A 20,682-nucleotide genomic window follows, 5' to 3' on the forward strand; every position below is an offset into this window, starting at 1 on the left:
TGTCGCTTGGATTTAAGTCTTATGATTCCTTTAGTCCACACTTTAAAGTGTGATCCTCAAAGCGCATCTTGATCCCAGATATAATTGCCGTTTTAAACGCTCTGAGTCTAAGCCTTAAGGAAGACACAGTAACTCCGCATTATCTTACGAAGATAGATGTTGAGTTCAAATTGCATAATTTTCAACGTCCTGGAATCGCAATCCTTGTTTGAATTTCATTTCATTTTATTTTAGATCCAAAATAAAAGGTCATTTTTACTTACCGTATCATGGACCAGCCTCGCTGATCGGTGCAGATTTACACTTTGGGGATATAGTGTGAAACGGCAACTATTTCTGGGATCAAGACACGCTTTGGGGACTATGCAAGATTGAAGGAAAACAAATGGTTCATTTTTGATGAACGGGTCCTAAACCGGGTTCACCCACGTCCTAAAACGGGTTCACAAACAGGAACGGGTTCACCCACGGGTCCTAAAATCCTGCTCTGCCGCTCTATCTCACCCTCTCTCTGTTCTTTTCACCCTCTCTTTTGCTCAAGGTCATCTGCCAGCATCCTGGAAATCAGCAAACATTACCGCTTTACACAAAAAAGGTGCAAAAACAGATCCTTGCAACTACAGACCAATCAGCCTGCTCCCAATTATCAGCAAAGTCATGGAATCCATCATTGCCTCAGATATGAAATCTTTCCTCTTCTCCAATGGCTCGATCTCTGATCATCAATTTGGTTTCAGACCAGGTCACTCTACTCTGGACATGCTGCTTCTGCTGTCTCAACAATGGATGGAGGTCCTCAATGCCAAACAGGAAATCAGAGCTGTCTCCCTTGACATATCACGTGCCTTCGATACGGTCTGGCACCCAGCTCTGCTCACCAAACTCTCCTCCTATGGTATCCATGGAAATCTCCATGCATGGCTTGCGGACTTCCTCTCTGGTCGTAGTCAACATGTGGCCCTGAATGGATTTCTCTCATCTCCCCTTCCTGTTCAGGCTGGAGTTCCCCAAGGCAGTGTTCTGGGCCCTGTGCTTTTTCTGGTCTTTATCAATGATCTCTCCGACTCTCTGGAAAATCCTCTGTATCTCTTTGCTGATGACTCCACTCTGTGCCGCTCCATTCCTCTTCCCTCAGATCGGCAGTCTGCAGCCTCCTCACTCCCTGAAGACTTGGACAAAATCACAGACTGGTCAAACAAGTGGAACATGTCTTTCAATCCTGACAAATCTCACACTCTTACTATGTCACTCCGAAAAGATCGATTGGACAACCCTCCCATCTACTTTCTCAACAATCCACTCCAAGAAGTTCTGTCGCTCAAGCTTTTAGGTCTCACTATCTGCCATGATCTTTCTTGGGTAAACCACATTTCCAAGCTGGCCTCCAAAGCCAGTTGCCGACTGGGCATCCTCCGTCGTGCGAAGTCCTTCCTCGGCACACCTGAGCTCCTCACCACATACAAGGCTTTCATCCGCAGCTCAATGGAATACTGTTCTCCCCTCTGGGCCGGTGCTCCTGCCTCACACCTAGCTCGGCTTCACGCTGTTGAAACCAAAACTTTCAGAATTATTGGAATCTCCCGCGATGAAGCTATCTCCGAGGGCCTTTCACTCACTCACCGCAGGCAGGTAGGTGGTCTTTCTGTCTTCTTCCGACTCCTCTCCGGCCTTGCACCCCCAGCTCTCTCTGTGCTCTGTCCCCCAAATATTCCTACAGGTCGCACAAGATCTGCCAGCAACCCTCTGATGGTTAAACTGCCGAAATCTCGGCTGTCTGCTCACCTTCACTCTTTCATTCCTCTTTTCTCCCGCCTCTGGAACAAACTCCCTCACTCCCTTCGATCCCACTCCTCCCTCCAGGTCTTTAAAACAGCTGTTCACCACCATCTCTTATCTTCCCCCATCCAAAACCTTGATCTTTTCTACCCCTGCTAATTCACCCCAGATCCACCTTGTTTGAAATTCCAACTTCTTTCCTGGAAGTCCTGGCAGTGTCCATATGTTTTATACCTCTCCCACCCCCCCCCCCTTCCCATTCCCCTCCCGTTCCCATGCCCCCCCCCCCCAAAGCCCTCTCCCTCTCACAGATCTCTCGATGTCTCCATGTCTCTCGGTCCCTGCTCTCAAATGTTGTGTTTGTGTCCTTCCCCCTCTCTCCCCATCTTGTCTACCGCTCCCGATGTTATATGTTTTATGTGTCGGTTTGTCTTTCTGTGTGATTAATGTTCGCTCTTTCACGAGCCTCGATCTTGTATACAAAAAAAAAAAAAAAAAAAAAGTAACGTGACTCCTTCGGCAAAAGTGAGCTAACTTTTTGGAATGGTTTGCTGTATTTTGATTTATTTATTCATAAGCATTTTTAATGAAACGAATCATGTGCTTTGTGTGTGTGTTCTATTTTAATTATGTGTGTTCTTAAACTTGTTAAAAGTTTTTCCCTGATGAATCACGAACCGCCGGGATCCTATCACGTTTTTCCCCATTGAAACATTGCCTCGACATTGGCACGGCGTTTTCCAGGAACGTATCGGCGTTTTCCAGGAACGTATCGTATCCCCCGTGAATGTCGGGGTTCTGCACTACTCATTTGCTTTGATGCTGCCTCCTTATCAACTCCTTCATCTTCATCTGGCTGCATGCATATCTTTCCACTTTGCTATTTACAGCTCAAAAATAATGAAGTATGAGAATGTTGGCCTCCTGTTAAAGTAAAATAAAAACTTTTATTTTTTGTGCAACTCTTGTCATTTTACATTTGGCATTTGCATACATTCATCACCTCAGGGTAGAATGTAGATTGTATCAGGGTCGTGGCCATTGCAACATTAAATATTGGCTTGAAAGGGGTGAGTTTGTATGAAATGGAGGTACGGTAGCTAACTTGCATGGTCTTTAGCCCCTAATTTTGCCATGATGAGGGGAGTTCAACAAGTTGAATGAGATCCTCGCGATGGTTCAGGACTCGAACGTTTTTATTTTTTCCTTACATTTGCATTGGTAAGCAATCGTGTGTGTGTGTGTGTGTGTGTGTGTGTGTGTGTGTGTGTGTGTGTGTGTGTGTGTGTGTGTGTGTGTGTGTGTGTGTGTGTGTGTGTGTGTTATTTTGTTTGTTTGTTTTTTAAGAAAGAAAGGTGCTTCCAACCAAAAAGTAAAACTAGATCTAATCTGCAAATTTGAGCAAATAAGCAAGAGCAGATCCGGTTTCAAGAAATGTTTCACCCGCTTTACAGGTTTCCTCGGACCAATGGACGACGAGGCCCGGCATGCACCGGTTTTTATTCACTATGTGGCTGCTTCCAATCACGTGCCGGTGCCTCACGTCAGATGGAGGAGTTTTTATTTTTTGCAAATCTCAAGTGAAATAAATGTCAACGCCCAATATTGATGGATTGCTCTGCTCTTTTTTTAATTTATTACTGGCATGTGATCTGGTGTTGAGTGTGCATGAGCATGTGTGCGCTTGTTGTTGTTGTTTTTATGCCTTCGCCGACAAAGGAAAGTCGCCAGAGGCATTATGTTTTCGGGTTGTTTCGGGTGTCGGAGCAAACATTACATCACAAACCAACCCTTAAAGGTTCAACAAAGAACATGATGAACCTGATGTATTGATGAACATCAGAATGAAAGAACATGATGTTGTTGTTTTTTTTAATCACTTTGTGGTCTTTGATTATGATGTACCATACTCTGTTGCAGAGCATCAGTGTTGATGAAGCAGATTATTGGCAAGGGTTACACCGGGTGGTTTGCCATTGTCTTCCCAGCAATAGTTAGGGAAGGAATTTGTCATTTGTTCAGGGTGCCAGCAATGGCTCACTTACTCTTCACAAAGGACACAGTTGGATGTTTAACGTACACAAACTAATGTCGGCAGACGGGGCACCCAATTTTAGGTCCATCCGAGGATGACACTGATGAATTGCTCTGCCTGTGAAACACCTGTGAAACTAGTTTTGTTAAACGACAGGTTTGTTTTCCGATTTTTGTTCAAATTATATCATTCAATTGAAATAAAGTTGGTCCTCGATCATAAACTGATGTTTACAGACAGACAGACAGATGGACGGACGGACATGAACCAATTGCCTAACCCCGCTTTTCACTTTGCGTGCAAAGCGTAAAAATTCCAAGTTTCACTAATTATAAACTGGATTGCTTCACTCTGCCTCAAAACAATTTGCTAGTAACTTTCAAGGCACTGGCAGGATAACCGAGAGGTACGCATACTCACCTGTCTAGCTATGGGTTTGAATGTCGACTCAACTATCCAACAGCCATCCTGGTGTTTCGCAGGGAGAGGCATCGATATGTCCCTCGGATGGACGTAAAACTAGACAACTTGTCTGCTAATATTGGTGGTGTCCTTTGCGAAGAGTAGGTGAGCTATCACCTGCATTCCGAGCAAATTCCAAATTCCTGCCCTAGCCTACATGGGTAATTGCAGAAGCGGCACAGACACCCTCCGAGCAATGATGCAACGAGCATCCACAGGCTGCATACAAATGAATAAAGCAACTATCAAGGCTTCCAAGCAGTAACACTTCTTGCGAAAATGAGGAACTGCGAGACACCTTCAGATTTAGCATTTTTGAAAGTGGCAGAAACTGCAAACATATTTTTGAAAATCAATTTTTCTTATCGAAATAATCCTTTTTTGTTAAGAAAATTGCTGTGGGTTCCGTCTACGTTTCTTAGTAAGGATTCACTGGATGTGATCACAAGTGTTTCAATAATAATTATCGCTCTAGCCTGTAACCTACGTATCTGTACTAATCCTCTCCAGAAACTTCCTGAAAAACAGTCAATTTTGATTACCCGTGCTGACAATTTTATTTAAGAGAGATGATTCTCCTTCGCAAGCTTGAAGTGCTGTCATGTGTTGATGATTTATCTGAAGTTTTGGATTGATCAGTTCATCAGTCTTGCAGAAGAAGATCTTTGAATTCATTTGAATAATTTTTTTTTTAATCCAAAATTCTGCCAAGACTTAGGATCAATCGGCTTTGTTGAAAAGTTGGCGTTAGATCTCCTAACTTTTTAAAAAACAAACCTCCAATGTTTTATTTATCAGTGTTGTGGTCTCTGAAAAGACAAGCGTCACAATATTTGGGGTAATAATAATAATACAACCAATATAATTAATAATTGGAAGGCCTGTAAGCCTACATAGTTTGTATTTATCTCCTTTGATTATATACAGTATGTACAGATTTGATACCGGGCACATGAAGCATTACAAGGTTGGCTTGATATTAGCCACGCAATTGGCAAATAATTACACACAACCAACTTTTTGTACGCATTTGAAACAGAAATGATGCGCTGAATTTTAGGTACAAAATGTTGAACTCTGTGTATTACCAGCTTTTATTTTGTCTCGGGCATTATCAAAATCCGTACAAGTATCCAAATCTCTTAAACATTTTCAGTTGCCATCCTATTGTTCGGTCAACTTTTGCAAACTTCCTGTGTTGCTGTTTTGCTCTGCGGTCCCCTTGGCTGCAATCGTTAACTAATCACTGTGGTTTGGTATTCATCCATTTGATTATTTTTGGCCGCATGCAGTCTATAGCAAAAGATTCTTTCAAACGACAGAGATGTTTAAACTTGTTTTTCCTTCAAAATTCTCGCCCTTTCACACGTGCTATGAAATTCTAACGGATTAGGGTAAATTTATGGGATTTATTATTACCCTCGCCAGAGGAGAGGGTATTGCATTTGAGTCCGTTTGTTTGTTTGTCCGCACAGAATAAATATGATTTTCTCTGCAACCGTTGGTCCGATTGACAGGAAATTTTCACCACAGGTGCAACTCCACCTGCAGATTTTTTAAATGATAATTATGACGTCATAGGTTACGTGATTCGGCCGCCATCTTGGAAAAGCTGAAAAACTTTGCACCTCTATATCTCCGAAAGCGCTGAATAGAAAAAAAATTGAGACATGGCTCATTGTAAAGAACTCTCCATGGGGAATAAAATATGTTAATAATGATGTCATAGGTGCCTCCATTATGACGTCATAATTCGACAAGTACAAAACTTCATCCGATCAAGATGAAATTTCTTGAGCATAATCTTGCAATAAATTAGTTTAAAAAAATAATGATGATGACGTCATTGGTCACGTGGTTCGGCCGCCATATTTGTTTAACACAAAAGCCTTAAAAACCACTGAAAATACATCCTGGCGTGGGTTTGCAATCTCTGATTGCTCTTTTTCTTGTTTATTTTGTGTTTGCTATTCTATCAGATATTGTGTTGATTGGAAGTGTTCCCACACTCCCCCCGCTCCATTGCTGGGTAATGGTATTTCTGTTTATCTTTGTGGTTTTCTGTTGAGCATTCAAAACCACAGCTGGCCACTTTGTGTGGCTGGGCAATGCCGTTCACGGGTAGTATGCAGCTATAAACGTCCAAATTGGTCGTCGGTTTTTGATCTACGCTTGTATGAGTAGAACAACTATTCTTTGTATGTAATAGGTCCATACGATATTTTGATTGTTTTTTTTAATGTACCTCTATTTTGTTCACACAAGGGAATTGCAGTTGTGTAGCAGAATAATGTGGTGCAGATGAAAGTTGGGGAAAAAAATTAATAATATTACTGCCTCATGAGTAACGATAACCGCAGCCTCCCGATGAAATGCTTTCCTCGGTTTTCAAGGTAGCTTTCCTCGGTTTTCCACAAGTTCGTTGGAGCAGGGAAGAATATATCGTTCTGTTGCCAGATTTTTCCTCTCATGCATCTTCCGTATGGTGAAAGGAGTTATGGAGATCTGTTTGTTTATAACGTTTGTCTTGAGGTTTATGGGCAGGCCAAACATCCTGAGAATGCATATGGTCTCACCGCAATGACTTACCCTCATGCTTAACCACACGATCGTTTTTCTCTCCAGCAGTTCAGTTGTCCCTTTAAACCCACCCTCCTGTGGTTTTTCAAGTTGATTATAGGTCATGACCCGACCAATTTTTACTCGTTCCAGCTTCTCAATAATTGCTGTGCGTTATTTCTTTTCTTAATATAAATAAGAATTTGTCCAATCCTACTATTTGGTGGCTCGCCTACTCTTCGCAAAGGACACCATGGGATATTTGAGGTCCAATAACAACAATGCTTGCAGACCTCCACCCAGTTTAATGTCCATCCAATGGGTGGTACACACATTGTTTAATCACTCTGCCTGTGAAACCCTAGGATGGCAGTTTATAGCTGGGTCTGCATTCAAACTCAGGCTAGATAGCTCAGAGGTGAGTGTGCTTGCCTTTGCGGTTCTGTGCCATCCTGCCTGCTCTATTCACAATGATAAAATAATTATTCAAAAACGTAGCTGTGTTGCTGAAATGTTCCGATTGATCAGTCATTATGTTCATAAGTCAGCGAACCAATCTACCATGCTAAACATCCTTCGAGTGAGATGTCATTCTTTTAAAGCCCTTCTCAGCCACAAATTATCCAGACCCAAACTTTATTTTCAAAACCTTACTCCTATCAATGCGGCTGAGAAACTTCTAGATCTTGAATGCTTTGTCGCTGTGCCTGCACATGTTTTGAAAAATATATCTGGTGTAATGAGATCACAAATGGAAGCCTCCCCCCCTCCCCTACAACCCTCCTCCTCCCGCAAATGGGTTTGTTTTGGAAACCCCTCTCTCCCTCTCTCGCTCTCTCGCTCTCTCGCTCTCTGTCACTCTGTCACTCTCTTCACATCTCTATCTTCATGTCTCTCTCACTCCCTCCTTCTCTCCCTCCCCTCCTCCTCTATCCCACCCTCACTCACTCTCTTCCACCCATTATCCATCCCTCTCTCCCACCCTCCTCTCCCCTCTCTTCCATCCTCCCTCCCTCTCTTCCACCCTCCCTCCCTCTCTTCCACCGTCCCTCCCTCTCTTCCACCCTTCCTCCCTCCCTCTCTTCCACCCTCCCTCCCTCTCTTCAACCCTACCCCCCCTCCATCTCCTACCATTTATCCCTCCCTCTCTCCCACCTTCCCTCTCTCTCAAACCCTCCCTCTCTCTCATTTCTCTCCCTGCCTCTCTCCCTCTCCGTCCCTCTCTTTCCTTCCCCCCAATCCCACTTTCTCCCACTCTCTCCCCCTTCTCTCCCTCTCCCTCTCCCTCTCCCTCTCCCTCTCCCTCTCCCTATCCCTCTCCCTCTCCCTATCCCTATCCCTATCCCTCCCTCCCTCCCTCTCTCTATCCCTCCCTCCCTCTCTCTATCTCTCCCTCCCTCTCTCTATCCCTCCCTCCCTCTATCCCTGCCTCCCTCTCTCTATCCCTCCCTCCCTCTCTCTATCCCTCCCTCCCTCTATCCCTCCCTCCCTCTCTCTATCCCTCCCTCCCTCTCTCTATCCCTCCCTCCCTCTCTCCCTCTCTCTATCCCTCCCTCCCTCTCTCTATCCCTCCCTTCCTGTCTCTATCCCTCCCTCCCTCTCTCTATCCCTCCCTCCCTCTCTCTATCCCTCCCTCCCTCTCTCTATCCCTCCCTCCCTCTCTCTCTCTATCCCTCCCTCCCTCTCTCTATCCCTCCCTCCCTCTCTCTCTCTATCCCTCCCTCCCTCTCTCTATCCCTCCCTTCCTCTCTCTATCCCTCCCTCCCTCTCTCTATCCCTCCCCCCCTCTCTCTATCCCTCCCTCCCTCTCTCTATCCCTCCCTCCCTCTCTCTATCCTTCCCTCCCTCTCTCTATCCCTCCCTCCCTCTCTCCCTCTCTCTATCCCTTCCTCCCTCTCTCTATCCCTCCCTTCCTGTCTCTATCCCTCCCTCCCTCTCTCTATCCCTCCCTCCCTCTCTCTATCCCTCCCTCCCTCTCTCTATCCCTCCCTCCCTCTCTCTCTCTATCCCTCCCTCCCTCTATCCCTCCCTCCCTCTCTCTATCCCTCCCTCCCTCTCTCTATCCCTCCCTCCCTCTCTCTATCCCTCCCTCCCTCTCTCTATCCCTCCCTCCCTCTCTCTATCCCTCCCTCCCTCTCTCTATTCCTCCCTGTCCCTCTATCCCTCCCTCTCTCTCTATCCCTCCCTCTCTCTCTATCCCTCCCTCTCTCTCTATCCCTCCCTCTCTCTCTATCCCTCCCTCTCTCTCTATCCCTCCCTCTCTCTCTATCCCTCCCTCTCTCTCTATCCCTCCCTCTCTCTCTATCCCTCCCTCTCTCTCTATCCCTCCCTCTCTCTCTATCCCTCCCTCTCTCTCTATCCCTCCCTCTCTCTCTATCCCTCCCTCTCTCTCTATCCCTCCCTCTCTCTCTATCCCTCCCTCTCTCTCTATCCCTCCCTTACCCTATCTATCCCTCCCTCTCTCTCTATCCCTCCCTCTCTCTCTATCCCTCCCTCTCTCTCTATCCCTCCCTCCCTCTCTCTCTATCCCTCCCTCTCTCTCTATTCCTCCCTCTCTCTCTATCCCTCCCTCTCTCTCTATCCCTCCCTCTCTCTCTATCCCTCCCTCTCTCTCTATCCCTCCCTCTCTCTCTATCCCTCCCTCTCTCTCTATCCCTCCCTCTCTCTATCCCTCCCTCCCTCTCTCTCCCTCCCCTCCTCTCTCTCCCTCCCTCTCTCTCTATCCCTCCCTTACCCTCTCTATCCCTCCCTCTCTCTCTATCCCTCCCTCTCTCTCTATCCCTCCCTCTCTCTCTATCCCTCCCTCCCTCTCTCTCTATCCCTCCCTCCCTCTCTCTCTATCCCTCCCTCTCTCTCTATCCCTCCCTCTCTCTCTATCCCTCCCTCTCTCTCTATCCCTCCCTCTCTCTCTATCCCTCCCTCTCTCTCTATCCCTCCCTCTCTCTCTATCCCTCCCTCTCTCTATCCCTCCCTCCCTCTCTCTCCCTCCCCTCCTCTCTCTCCCTCCCTCTCCTTTAAAAAAAAAAAAATTTTCCAGTGCATAAAATAATATTTTCATAAATCATTATAGTTCAAGGTTTTCCAAGTTAATGTAAAAATTAAAATCTAGCATTACAAAGACCATCAGATTGCGTTTTTAAATGTTGAAATGGATATATTTGTCGACAGAATGCCTATGTTCAGTGCGACACGTAGATTTCCATTGAAAATATCTGCTTATCAGCCTCGTCCATGCCTGCTGCATGCGTCCACATACATATCTACTTTAATATAGATCGTTCATTCTCAGATCTACTGTAATCTATATACTTTGTCAAAGCTGTGTATTGTTAAATGTTTCTCTTGTCCATTTGGCATTGCATTGAAAACATGCTTTGAAATGAACACTTTCATTTGGCCAAATAAAAATGAATGTTAAATTACTGTTTGTTTGCCCTACGATGTGACACTGCAAGAAAAGTTTGCAATTTATCTTCATATTTGGGTAAGCAGCTTTGGACTATGTCCTCCAGCATGACTCCAAGGCCTAGTTATTGTTGTTGTTGTTGTTGTTGTTGTTGTTGTTGTTGTTGTTGTTGTTGTTGTTGTTGTTGTTGTGGTGGTGGTGATGGTTGTGTAAGGGAGACTGCCAGTGAAATGACTATGATGGTCAATTTGATTCGTGATCACGACACACATTTATTTATTTCAAACGTATTGGTTTATGTGGGTACATAAGTCTTTAATAGAACCTTTCATTTTTTCCTTTTCCTTTTGGAAAAGTTTCGAGGGATTTTTATCCAAGTTATGTAATGTGAGTTTAACAATTCCACCCTGCACATGTTTTCAGTCTCTTTCACCTGTGAATTGCATTGCATTGAAGCATGTGTGTTGAATTTCCAAGCCGTCATGTCGAGGTTTGCCTCATATACACACTCCTCAGATTCCACTGGCCATAGTTGCTATGCGGCTTATTGTTTATTATTTTTTGTACCATTTTGCTTCCCTTATTTGCATTTATTCATTCCACCCTTCAATCGCATTGCAATTGGAAATTGCTTGATGATTTTTCTTCTCGTCCTGTGTGAGTGATATTTGTATTTTTCTCCCAGGGGTCACTTTTCCTACATTCACGGCTGAATTTTGGGTTGTCTGGCCCACAGGACTGTTACCTTTCCCCGTACACGTGCGAGCTACCTCGGACACGGTTTGGTCTTTGGCCGCGTTCTGCTTCGACTGCCATCTGGACATTTTGGCTGGTGGAAAACTGTAATGGAATGAAGTGCTCCCGTATTGTCAGGCATTCTTAACCTCGGTGGTAACCCACTAGAATAACAACTAAATCATTTACTCTTCCTTATCTACCAAATCCCCTGTACAAGCTTTACTCCCACTCCTTCGGAGTTTTAGAAACTTGACTCGAGGGAAAAGGTGGAGGAGTTTTGTTGCATTTAGTTGGTATGTGCTTCACTTTGGCAACGTCGAGAAGGAAGTGTAGTCAGGAAGTGTGAGGGTTTCTTGGGGGGTTTTCTTTGGAGAAAAGTGCTCTCAGGTAAAATACTCACTTGTTGATGACATTCATTAGTTTGTCTACTTCATTGTATGCAAACAATCTAGCTGTGCTTTTGACAAAGCAAGATTTTTTTAAATAGTTTGAACGCATGCAGTTGTTGGGTTTCCTGACGTATCTTGTCACTCCTGGAAAGGCTAACTGGTCTTTTTGCCAAGCGATGTGCACAAATATATTGTCCTTTGTGCAGAAACGGATTGGCCTGAATCACCTGTATTGTGTATTTTTTTTTTTCTGACGTTCTCTCGAATTTAGATTTACCACGTAGTGCATTCTACTTCCTAGTTGTACGCGACTGGTGGTTTTCAGGCTTCTCCTTGTACTTTATTTAATCTCATTTTATTTTCGACATCTCTATTGAGGCTTTTTGGAGTGCATAGCGACAGGGGATGAAGGATCTAGCAGAGGAAATGGAACAAAGGGAAAACAGCGGGACGACGACAAACGGACGCATCGCAGAACAAGGAGAGAACATTGGAGAAGAGTGTTAACATGTGTGGAAATGGAAGAGACCATGAGGTGGTCAGTCACCAGTCAGCAACTGACTTGGAATTCTGTAGAGTGTGCTGCAGAAGACTCAGGAAGATGTACTTCCCATTCCACTGTTGGGTTGTTGAGGTCCTATTTGCTTCATTCTATCAATCAACCTTTTGTTGACTTTGCCAAGAAGGCTGCTCCACACACAGTCTCTGCCTTTCCTGCTGTGTACCAGTAATTTGAAAAATTGAGTAATTACGTGGATCAACCATTTACTGTTCCCTCACACAGTAACCTTGGAGATGGAAGTGAGATGGCTTGGTAAATCTATCATGGCTTTTATTGTCACCAGTAGCTCTTGGCGACCCTTGCAGGAATATTTGAAGAGGTAATTTGGTAATTTCCTTGTTTTGTTTTTTCCATTAAAGATGTTTAAGAATGGAGTCTAGTGCATTGCACTTTGTTTCTCTATAACCTGTCAGGTGTGATACAGTACTGTATTCGTTCAACCTCCATAGTGGTGCTTGCTTGTGCACATCAAGGCCAATCGGTGGGTTTGGAAGTTTGGATACCTTTTTGGTCTTGGTGTCAGATAGGCACCAATTTTTTTTTAATGCCATCCATTCATGATGGTTGTTTTGGTTTTGGAGGATCTTTTCCATTGCATAATGCATACTCCTTTATCCCTACAGACTCCTTTATGAGAAGGGTCTCACAGGGTAGTTACTATTTCACAACTCCGTGGCAAGCCGTTGTATCACATTCGCTTAGCTATATTTGTTCCTCCAGCAGGCTGTTTTAATGCAAGTGTGATGGTGATGTTTTCAGGCTGCCATAATACCTTGTTGTTTGCACTTGCAGGTGGAGGTGGAAAACGTAAAGGGAAAAGCAAGAAGTGGAAGGATATCTTGAAATTTCCTCATGTCATTCAATGTGAAGAACTCCGCAGGTTCCTGGGTAAGCATCCAAGTTTGATTGTGAGTGACATTGTGCCGAATGAATCCCTGCCACCTCTGGTTAACCTGGGTTCAGCCTCACCTTTTCTTCGTCGCAAAGCCTTAACTCTTGCTCTCTTAACAAGCTCGAAATATTGTTCAAGGCAAACCCGGATGATCTTTGTTTTCGTGGATACATGTAACAATCATTTACATGTTAAATATAGCAACATTATCGCTATAACGTTGAGAGAAATGACAGATTTTGCTTTGCCAGTTTGCTTTGTGCTGAAACGGTACGTATTACAATCAGGATTCAGGTGTACTGTTGGATATTTCTGTCAATTGTGAAGAGGAATGACTCGCTATTTGTTCTTCGAATATATGTGAAGCTAGTTTGATCGCACCCAACGTAGGACAGATTGAAATACGAAATGTGTGAGCATTTTAAAATTTAATTGACATATGTGGGGAAATTACACGCCCAGACCAGCAATCTAACCCAGGTCCTCTGAGCAGGCCGTTGGTCGTTGGTGCTACTATGGTTGGCAGCGAGTGCCCCGGAAGCAGTGATGGAAAGAGAGTGGCAATTCTATGTGTGGGGAAAATTGCATGCCTGGTCAGGGTCGCCCAGATAGCTCAGATGGCAGAACACTGGTACGGTTCACCAGAGGACCTGGGTTCGATTTCCTGGTCTGGGCGTGTAATTTCCCCACATATGTCAATTAATTAGTTATAATCCTGTTCATTTATTTAATTTTAAAATTTGTTCGCTGCAATTTGTTGGCCTGAGCAAACCGATCACCATAATAAGACATTTGACCTCGCGGCTGGTATATGTTGAATCTCATTCACGACCTTTTATTATTATCACAGAGTAGTTATTCAATAATACTTCCTCTGTTTTCTCGACTATGCACTTCTTTCTTTGTTGCCAGCTTCAATGAAACTTTCAATTTTTGTCTTTTGTAACGGGTGAAAGAAAATTGCATTTTATGTTATCATATTAGATAACATCATATTAATGTATCATATTAGTCCTAGATGCACAATTGTACTACTTTGTAGAAGAATATAACCGGTCATTTATTTTTCATTCCTTTCGTGTTCATACTGTGGCTGCTGGGAGCACATCATCATTGCTGGGAGCACATCTCGCTGTGACACTGAGGCAGTGCCCCTTGTTGGTTAGAGCAGGAACTTGGAATTTGTTCTCACCTATCCTCCTTCACGCCGGACACCATGGGGTATTTAACATCCACCAACTATCCCAGCATACGTGATGCCAGTTTAACGTCCATCCGAGGGACGGCACAAGCGTCGATGAATCACCCTGCCTGTGAAACACTTGGATGACAGTTTATAGCTGGGTCGAGGTTTACATCCATATTAAACATGCACACACACCTGTGTGCACGTACGCACCTACACGCATGGAAATGCGTTTCATTTGCAAAGATGTATGATCTAGATTCTAGAACTACACTCTAGAGCAGCAATACTCTTTTGCTGCACTTAAAACTGTAACGTTTGCAGTAAAACAATGGTGCATTGCATTGGCTGCTTGGATTGGAGAATCATTGGTTTTCAATACTCGTTTGTTTTTTTTTGATGATTTTTCCATAAAACACCTTTTATTTATTTTATATTTGTTTCTTTGACACCTCTGTTTGTTGCCATCCCTGTTTGTCTCTTTATCTGTCTGTCTGTTTGTCTGTAAGCAAGATTTCTCAAAAACTTTTGTGCGGATTCAGACAAAAAATGTTGGACAGGTTGGGTGTGTGAAAAGGACGAATCAATTAGATTCTGGTGAAAATCCGGATCCGGATACAATAAGTTTTTAATTTTTTAAAAGTGATTCTTCACCATTGAGAGATAGGGCCAAAAACGATATATAGCACAATATTCAAAAAGTTGTGCACGAGTTATGACAAAAATAGGTGGGTGAAAATAACAAGCTGATTAGATTTTGTTTTTAGTCTGTATTCAGATCAGGTCTTTCAGTGGGATACAAACATAAACTGTTCAGCCTGGCGGAGGTATGCTCTCTACTTTGTGCCGTTCTAGTTATTTAATGTTTTGCCATCTCTCATCTTTATTGACTTCCCTGATGATAAAACTGATAGAAAAATACTGTGCTCATGCTTTCACTTTTTGTTTCCCATAGTGCACTTTGTGGTTGTATATTGTTTTGTCTGACCACACCAATAATTTTAGGAAGTGTTTATTGTTCCTTTGTTATTGTTATAAAACCAATGTACCCCAATGTGACCAATTCCAGAATTGGCATCATTCCGTATCCATATATTGACTCTTGCGGTTCGATTGCTGCTGAGCTACTGGAAAAATGCCTTTGCTTTATTCTTGCAATTTGGTGTTTGCTTAATTTGTAATGGGAAAAGTCTGAAGTATCTTGGTTGCAAGGGAGAGTAGAGGGTAGCATGAGGGTGGGGTGAGGCTTGAAGGGCTGAACAGGAGATACCCAACGGTTTTAGCCAAGTTTCCTGCCATTTGAGTAAAAATAAACAAATGGTTCTTTGTAGGTCACAAAAATGTGAAATTTTAAATTTTGGCAACAACTTCCATGGTGTAGGGAAAGCACAACACAATAGGCATAGGTGCGTCTTCGTGGCCAAAAGGAGGTTTTGCTTCACTTGCGAGTGGTGTTCAATCCCGTGGGTTTCCTGCTGATTTCATCAAATTGTTGCGGCTATGCGGTTAGTGCAATGGCCATAATCATTTCTGGTGTTTCTTTTCTTTTCTTTCAATCACACCTTCGGCAGTTTTGTTCGTTGTTTTAAGACTTGCACCTTTTCACGTGCACATATTTATATTGAATTGGCTTTACTCATTCTTGCAAATATCAGCACCTTGGCATTTCCCAGCCATTTTGTTGTAACAATTTGCACCATCCGTTATCGGTTTTCTTCCACAACTTTTTCACATTATGCAAGTCTTCAAGAAATTTTCAGATATGGTGCAACATTTCAACCACCTTGAATTCATGGAATTGCTTTTTTTAAATTTTGTTATGCCATTCAGGTAATCTATATTACACGTGGGGTGGTGGCACTGCTATAGCTGAACTGAGATTGGCTGAACTGAAACTGTGCACGTGAAAAATAGTATTCCCACATTAACTTTAAAAACAAATCCACACTCTTAACAGGATGATGGCAGCAAAAGAAGGTGTCCCAACATTGGCAATCAAATTAAGAAAATTTTATTTACTTTGGAAATAGTATTCCGCAGTAATAATTAATAAATTGCTGAATGAATATGACTAGGGCACAAACCACGACAAAACCCCAACGAGGTGACGCATACAGCATAGAGTAGTTAACAGTTATAAACAAAGTCCCACTAGAGCCGTGAGTCTGCACAACAAAGGGAATTGTAGGGTGGAATGGGATGGGGAGGGGGGTGGAATGCGCACCACACATTGTCTTATGAAGGGGGTGGGGGGGTGCAGGAACTGTGCGGCTGATGCAAACTACGGACAATTGCAACATCGCTCATCTCATGCACCTGTTGTCTGTCAGTACCTTCTTCACACCAATAACGCACTCTCGCAAGGAAGATTTTTTTTAATTGTCGTTCATAGCACGGCTTGACCCGCACAGCATGTTATGCTACATGGAGCAAATAGTTCGCAATTATTCCAGGCCAATGGTCTCGCGCGCACACAGCATGTTGTGTATGAGCTTGTTAGCAGTAATATAATTGAAAGTAATGATAATTTTAAAATGGAAAGAATGGAGGGGGGGGGGGGGCGTGGGTTGGATCGGGATTCCAGGCTGATGGAACAACTTTATGACATCTATCTATAATTCCAGTAATCTCTGTGTGTGTGTCTGTGTGTATGCGACCGCTGTTTCTCCACAACTACCGGTCCGATATACTTGAAACTTGCCAGGTATATTGCTGGGGACCCGAGGATGTGCCTTTTCAAGGTTTCATATTAATCGGAGAAGTAGTTACCGAGCTATGTCCAAAAAACGATTCAACCAATCAGAGAGCAGCGAGTTATCACGTGTGCCGAACGTGGCGAACAGACTCTGCCTCGGACGGCACATTTGAGAGCGTATTCATTTATTTCACGTTGGCAAACTATGTTGCCGCTATGTTGGCGTTAAACTATGTTTTAAAACTAATTAAAACTAATTTGCGATTCTTTCGCTTCAGGTGTACTGTTGCGTTTGTGCACGCTATGGCGATTTCTTTACCAAACTCCGCAAGCCGTTCGCTTTGGACCAAACCATTTCATGTAAATAGAGGGGGGGGATTGTCACCGTACTCGCAAGCCGTTCGCTTTGGACCAAACCATTTCATGTAAATAGAGGGGGGGGATTGTCACCGTACTCGCAAGCCGTTCGCTTTGGACCAAACCATTTCATGTAAATAGAGGGGGGGGGGGGGGGGGATTGTCACCGTACTCGCAAGCCGTTCGCTTTGGCTTTGCGAATGGACCAAACCATTTCATGTAAATAGAGGGGGGGGGGATATAATTTTAGATATATATATAGTACGGGCATGCCCTAGTTATATCTAATTAATGGCTGACCTTGTACGTATAGCCATACTATAATGTACGTATAGCCACAACGAGACATGGCATTTTGCTTTTTCAAAACACATATGCCAAACAGGGGCTGCCACCCCCTTTCATGGATGTGACAGGATTGAGACAAGCTCGTAACATAACCACTGTTGTGTGTGTACTCGTTTTCTGTTTTTTGGAAATTGTTGGTGTGGTTTATTTTTTTCATTTAATTTGCAGGACCATTGTAGATTATGCAATACTAATGGTCAATTGGTTTTATTATCATGTGTACAGTTGTCTGCTTTATAAATAACGAGCCTTTTGATTTCAGGTTTTACTTTTAGAAATTTGGCTTTAAAAATAAAAGGTTTAATATAGCTACAAATCTTAAATGCTGCAAAATTGATAATCAAGTAATTTCATTGTCATTGGTAATTTGCTTATTTAAATTCCTGCGTGGGTCTAGTGTGAAAAAATTCGGACCCAACCTGGGAATCAAACCCAAGGACCTCATCACTTGCGTGGCGACAGCCCAGTGAGCTATTCAGTCTCCCGGATATCCTCAGAAATTTCTCACACTAACACTGCAAGCTTTATAATGGCAGACATCTTACATGCCTGCTAGGCAGACCCAGAATGCAAGTGTGTGTAAGTGTAGTTGTTTAAGAAAAAAAAAAAAATGAAGCAAAGTTACAAGGCAAAAATTGGTGTTCTAAGTACACCCCATGTAAAGTTTTGACTTTTTCAACATATTTCAACATACAGCTATTTGATCTTCATTTCAACAATATTGATAGATAAAGGTGATATAATATAACAAATATCATGAAACATTTACATTTTGTAGTCCTGGTGTTGTAGTCCTGTATCAGTATCCCTGGTGTTGGGCTAGCGGCTAGGGTGCCGGCTTAGGATCCTAGGATCCTGGGTTCGAATCCCGGTCGATCGCTGAATTAACGCCAGGGGGGTTGACTCAGCCTGTCATCCTTCCGAGGTCGGCTAATTGAGTACCAGTTCACTGGTAATTCCCTGTTTGTCGTTAAAGGCGGCAAAAAGGGTTGGCGTCAGGAAGGGCATCCGGCCGTAAAACATTGCTTCAAAAAGGGGACCAAAAAACAACAACAACCACGGTGCCCGAAAAAGGCCAACCCCCGCGAAAAATGGCCTCTAAATGTGGTTTTTTTGGGGTTTTTTTTTTACATTTTGTAGTCCATTGTACAATTTATAAATATAAATGCAAATTTCGCATGTGGAAAAAGTAAGTACACCCTTGGCTCTAATAGGTGGTATTGCCCCCTTTGGCAGAAACAACCTCAAGTAGGCGTTTCTTATAACTGTCTACCAGTCTCTGACATCGACTGGGAGAAATTTTTGCCCACTCCCCCATGCAGAATTCTTTCAGCTGTGCGATGTTTGAGGGGTTTCTTGCATGCACAGCCCGTTTCAAATCCCCCAAAACATCACGATGGGATTTAGATCCGGGCTTTGACTTGGCCATTCCAGAACCCTCCATTTCTTTCTTTTCAACCATTCCTTGGTGGATTTACTGGTATGTTTAGGGTCATTGTCATGTTGCAAGGTCCACCTTCGGTTGAGCTTCAACTTTCCGCAGATGGCCTCACATTATCCTCAAGCACCCTCTGGTACAATGAAGAATTCATAGTGGATTCTATGATGTTGAGCTGCCCAGGCCCTGATGCAGCAAAGCTGCCCCAAACCATAATATTTCCACCACCATGCTTCACAGTTGGTATCAGGTTCTTGTGGTGAAATGCTGTCTTTGGTTTTCGCCAAACATGTCTTCTGGCACTGTGGGCAAATAGCTCTACCTTTGACTTATCTGTCCAGAGCACATTGTTCCAGAAGTGCGGGTCTTTGCCTAGGTGTTCATTGGCAAACTTTAGACTTGCCCTGATGTTCTTTCTGGACAGCAAAGGTTTCCTCCTGGCATACCTCCCATGCAGATCAAATTTGTGCAGCCTCTTTCTAATGGTAGACTCGTGCACTTTGACATCAACAGTGGCAAGAGCTACCTGTAGGTCCCGTGATGACATTCTGGGGTTCTTAGAGACTTCTTTCAGCATCTTGCGGTCTGCTCTCGGGCTGAACTTGCTGGGGCGGCCTGGCCTGAACAAGTTGGCAGTTGTTTGGAATCTTCTCCACTTGTAGATGATCTTCCGGACAGTCGAATGATTGATTTCAAATTGTTTGGAGATCTTTTTAAATCCCTTCCCAGACTCGTAGGCATCTATAACCTTCTTTCTGAAGGCCTCAGAGAGCTCTTTTGATCTTGGCATGGTGACGCCGCACACTTCAACAACAAAGAGCAAACCAAACTAAATGTCTGAGGTTTAAATAAGACAGGTTCCTCCAAGATCCTCTCTAACGATGTTCTCATCATTTGCACCTGAGCTGGTGCACCTGATTCTAATTTTATGTATTTTAAGTGGTGATAAATGTAGGGGTGTACTTACTTTTTCCACATGCGAAATTTGCATTTATGTTTGTTTAAATTATACAATGGACAACAAATTGTAAATGTTTCATGATATTTGTTATATTATATCACCTTTATCTATCAATATTGTTGAAATGAAGATCAAATCGCTGTATGTTGAAATATGTTGAAAAAGTCAAAACTTTACATGGGGTGTACTTACTTATTCATGTGACTGTAACTAGAACATGATCCTTTCATTTTTGTATCACTTGGTCTTTCATCATGATTTGAGGAAAAATGTTACGTCCAAAGAGGGGTAGGTCACCCATGCCGTTAATCCATAAACTTGCCTATTTGAGTCCACTGCAGGATGAAGGCCACTTTCGACTCACGTTTAGGGGTGTTGTTCCACTCGCCACGCCTGACAATCTCGCCAAGCTTGACAAATGTGGGTTCGCGAGTGTGATAAGCTTTGGGAATTGGGCTCACACAAGCTAGTGTAGAGAGAAACGAATCTTCAATAACTGGCAATAATATGCTTTAAAAGGAAATCTAAAATAAAGTGTTGGAGTACATAAAAGTTTACCATAAAAGTTTGCCAACTGTTTGAGATATCACGCTTTTTACAGTGCCTTTGGAAAGTATTCACACCCTTTGATCTTTTGCACATTTTGGTGTGTTACTGCCTGAATTTAAAATGGATTAAATTTAGATTTTTACTTCGCTGATCTACACATTAAAAAAAAAAAAAAAAAATGACATTCACATTTTAAATACCACATAAAGTCAAAGTGGAATTTTAAATAAGAATTTTTGCAAAATTATTTTAAAAAGAAAAAGTACAGATAAATTCAAAATATACCACCCTCATAACCAAATAAATAAATAACATCCTCCAGTGCGCGG

General features: G+C 43.1%; 1 protein-coding gene across 2 annotated transcripts in view; it reads left to right on the plus strand.

The window, feature by feature from the left end:
• Nucleotides 1–20,682, plus strand: part of LOC137420935 (G protein-coupled receptor kinase 5) — a 276,186-nt gene that overhangs the window by 91,700 nt on the left and 163,804 nt on the right. For both annotated transcript variants that reach the window (XM_078772160.1, XM_078772161.1), the window contains exon 2: nt 12,720–12,815. In XM_078772160.1, coding sequence (XP_078628286.1) covers nt 12,720–12,815 — 96 coding nt within the window. The remainder of the gene's footprint in view (nt 1–12,719; nt 12,816–20,682) is intronic.

This window comes from Myxine glutinosa, chromosome 2 (assembly GCF_964187855.1).
Source record: "Myxine glutinosa chromosome 2, kmMyxGlut1.1, whole genome shotgun sequence".
Classification (NCBI taxonomy): Eukaryota; Metazoa; Chordata; class Myxini; order Myxiniformes; family Myxinidae; genus Myxine; species Myxine glutinosa.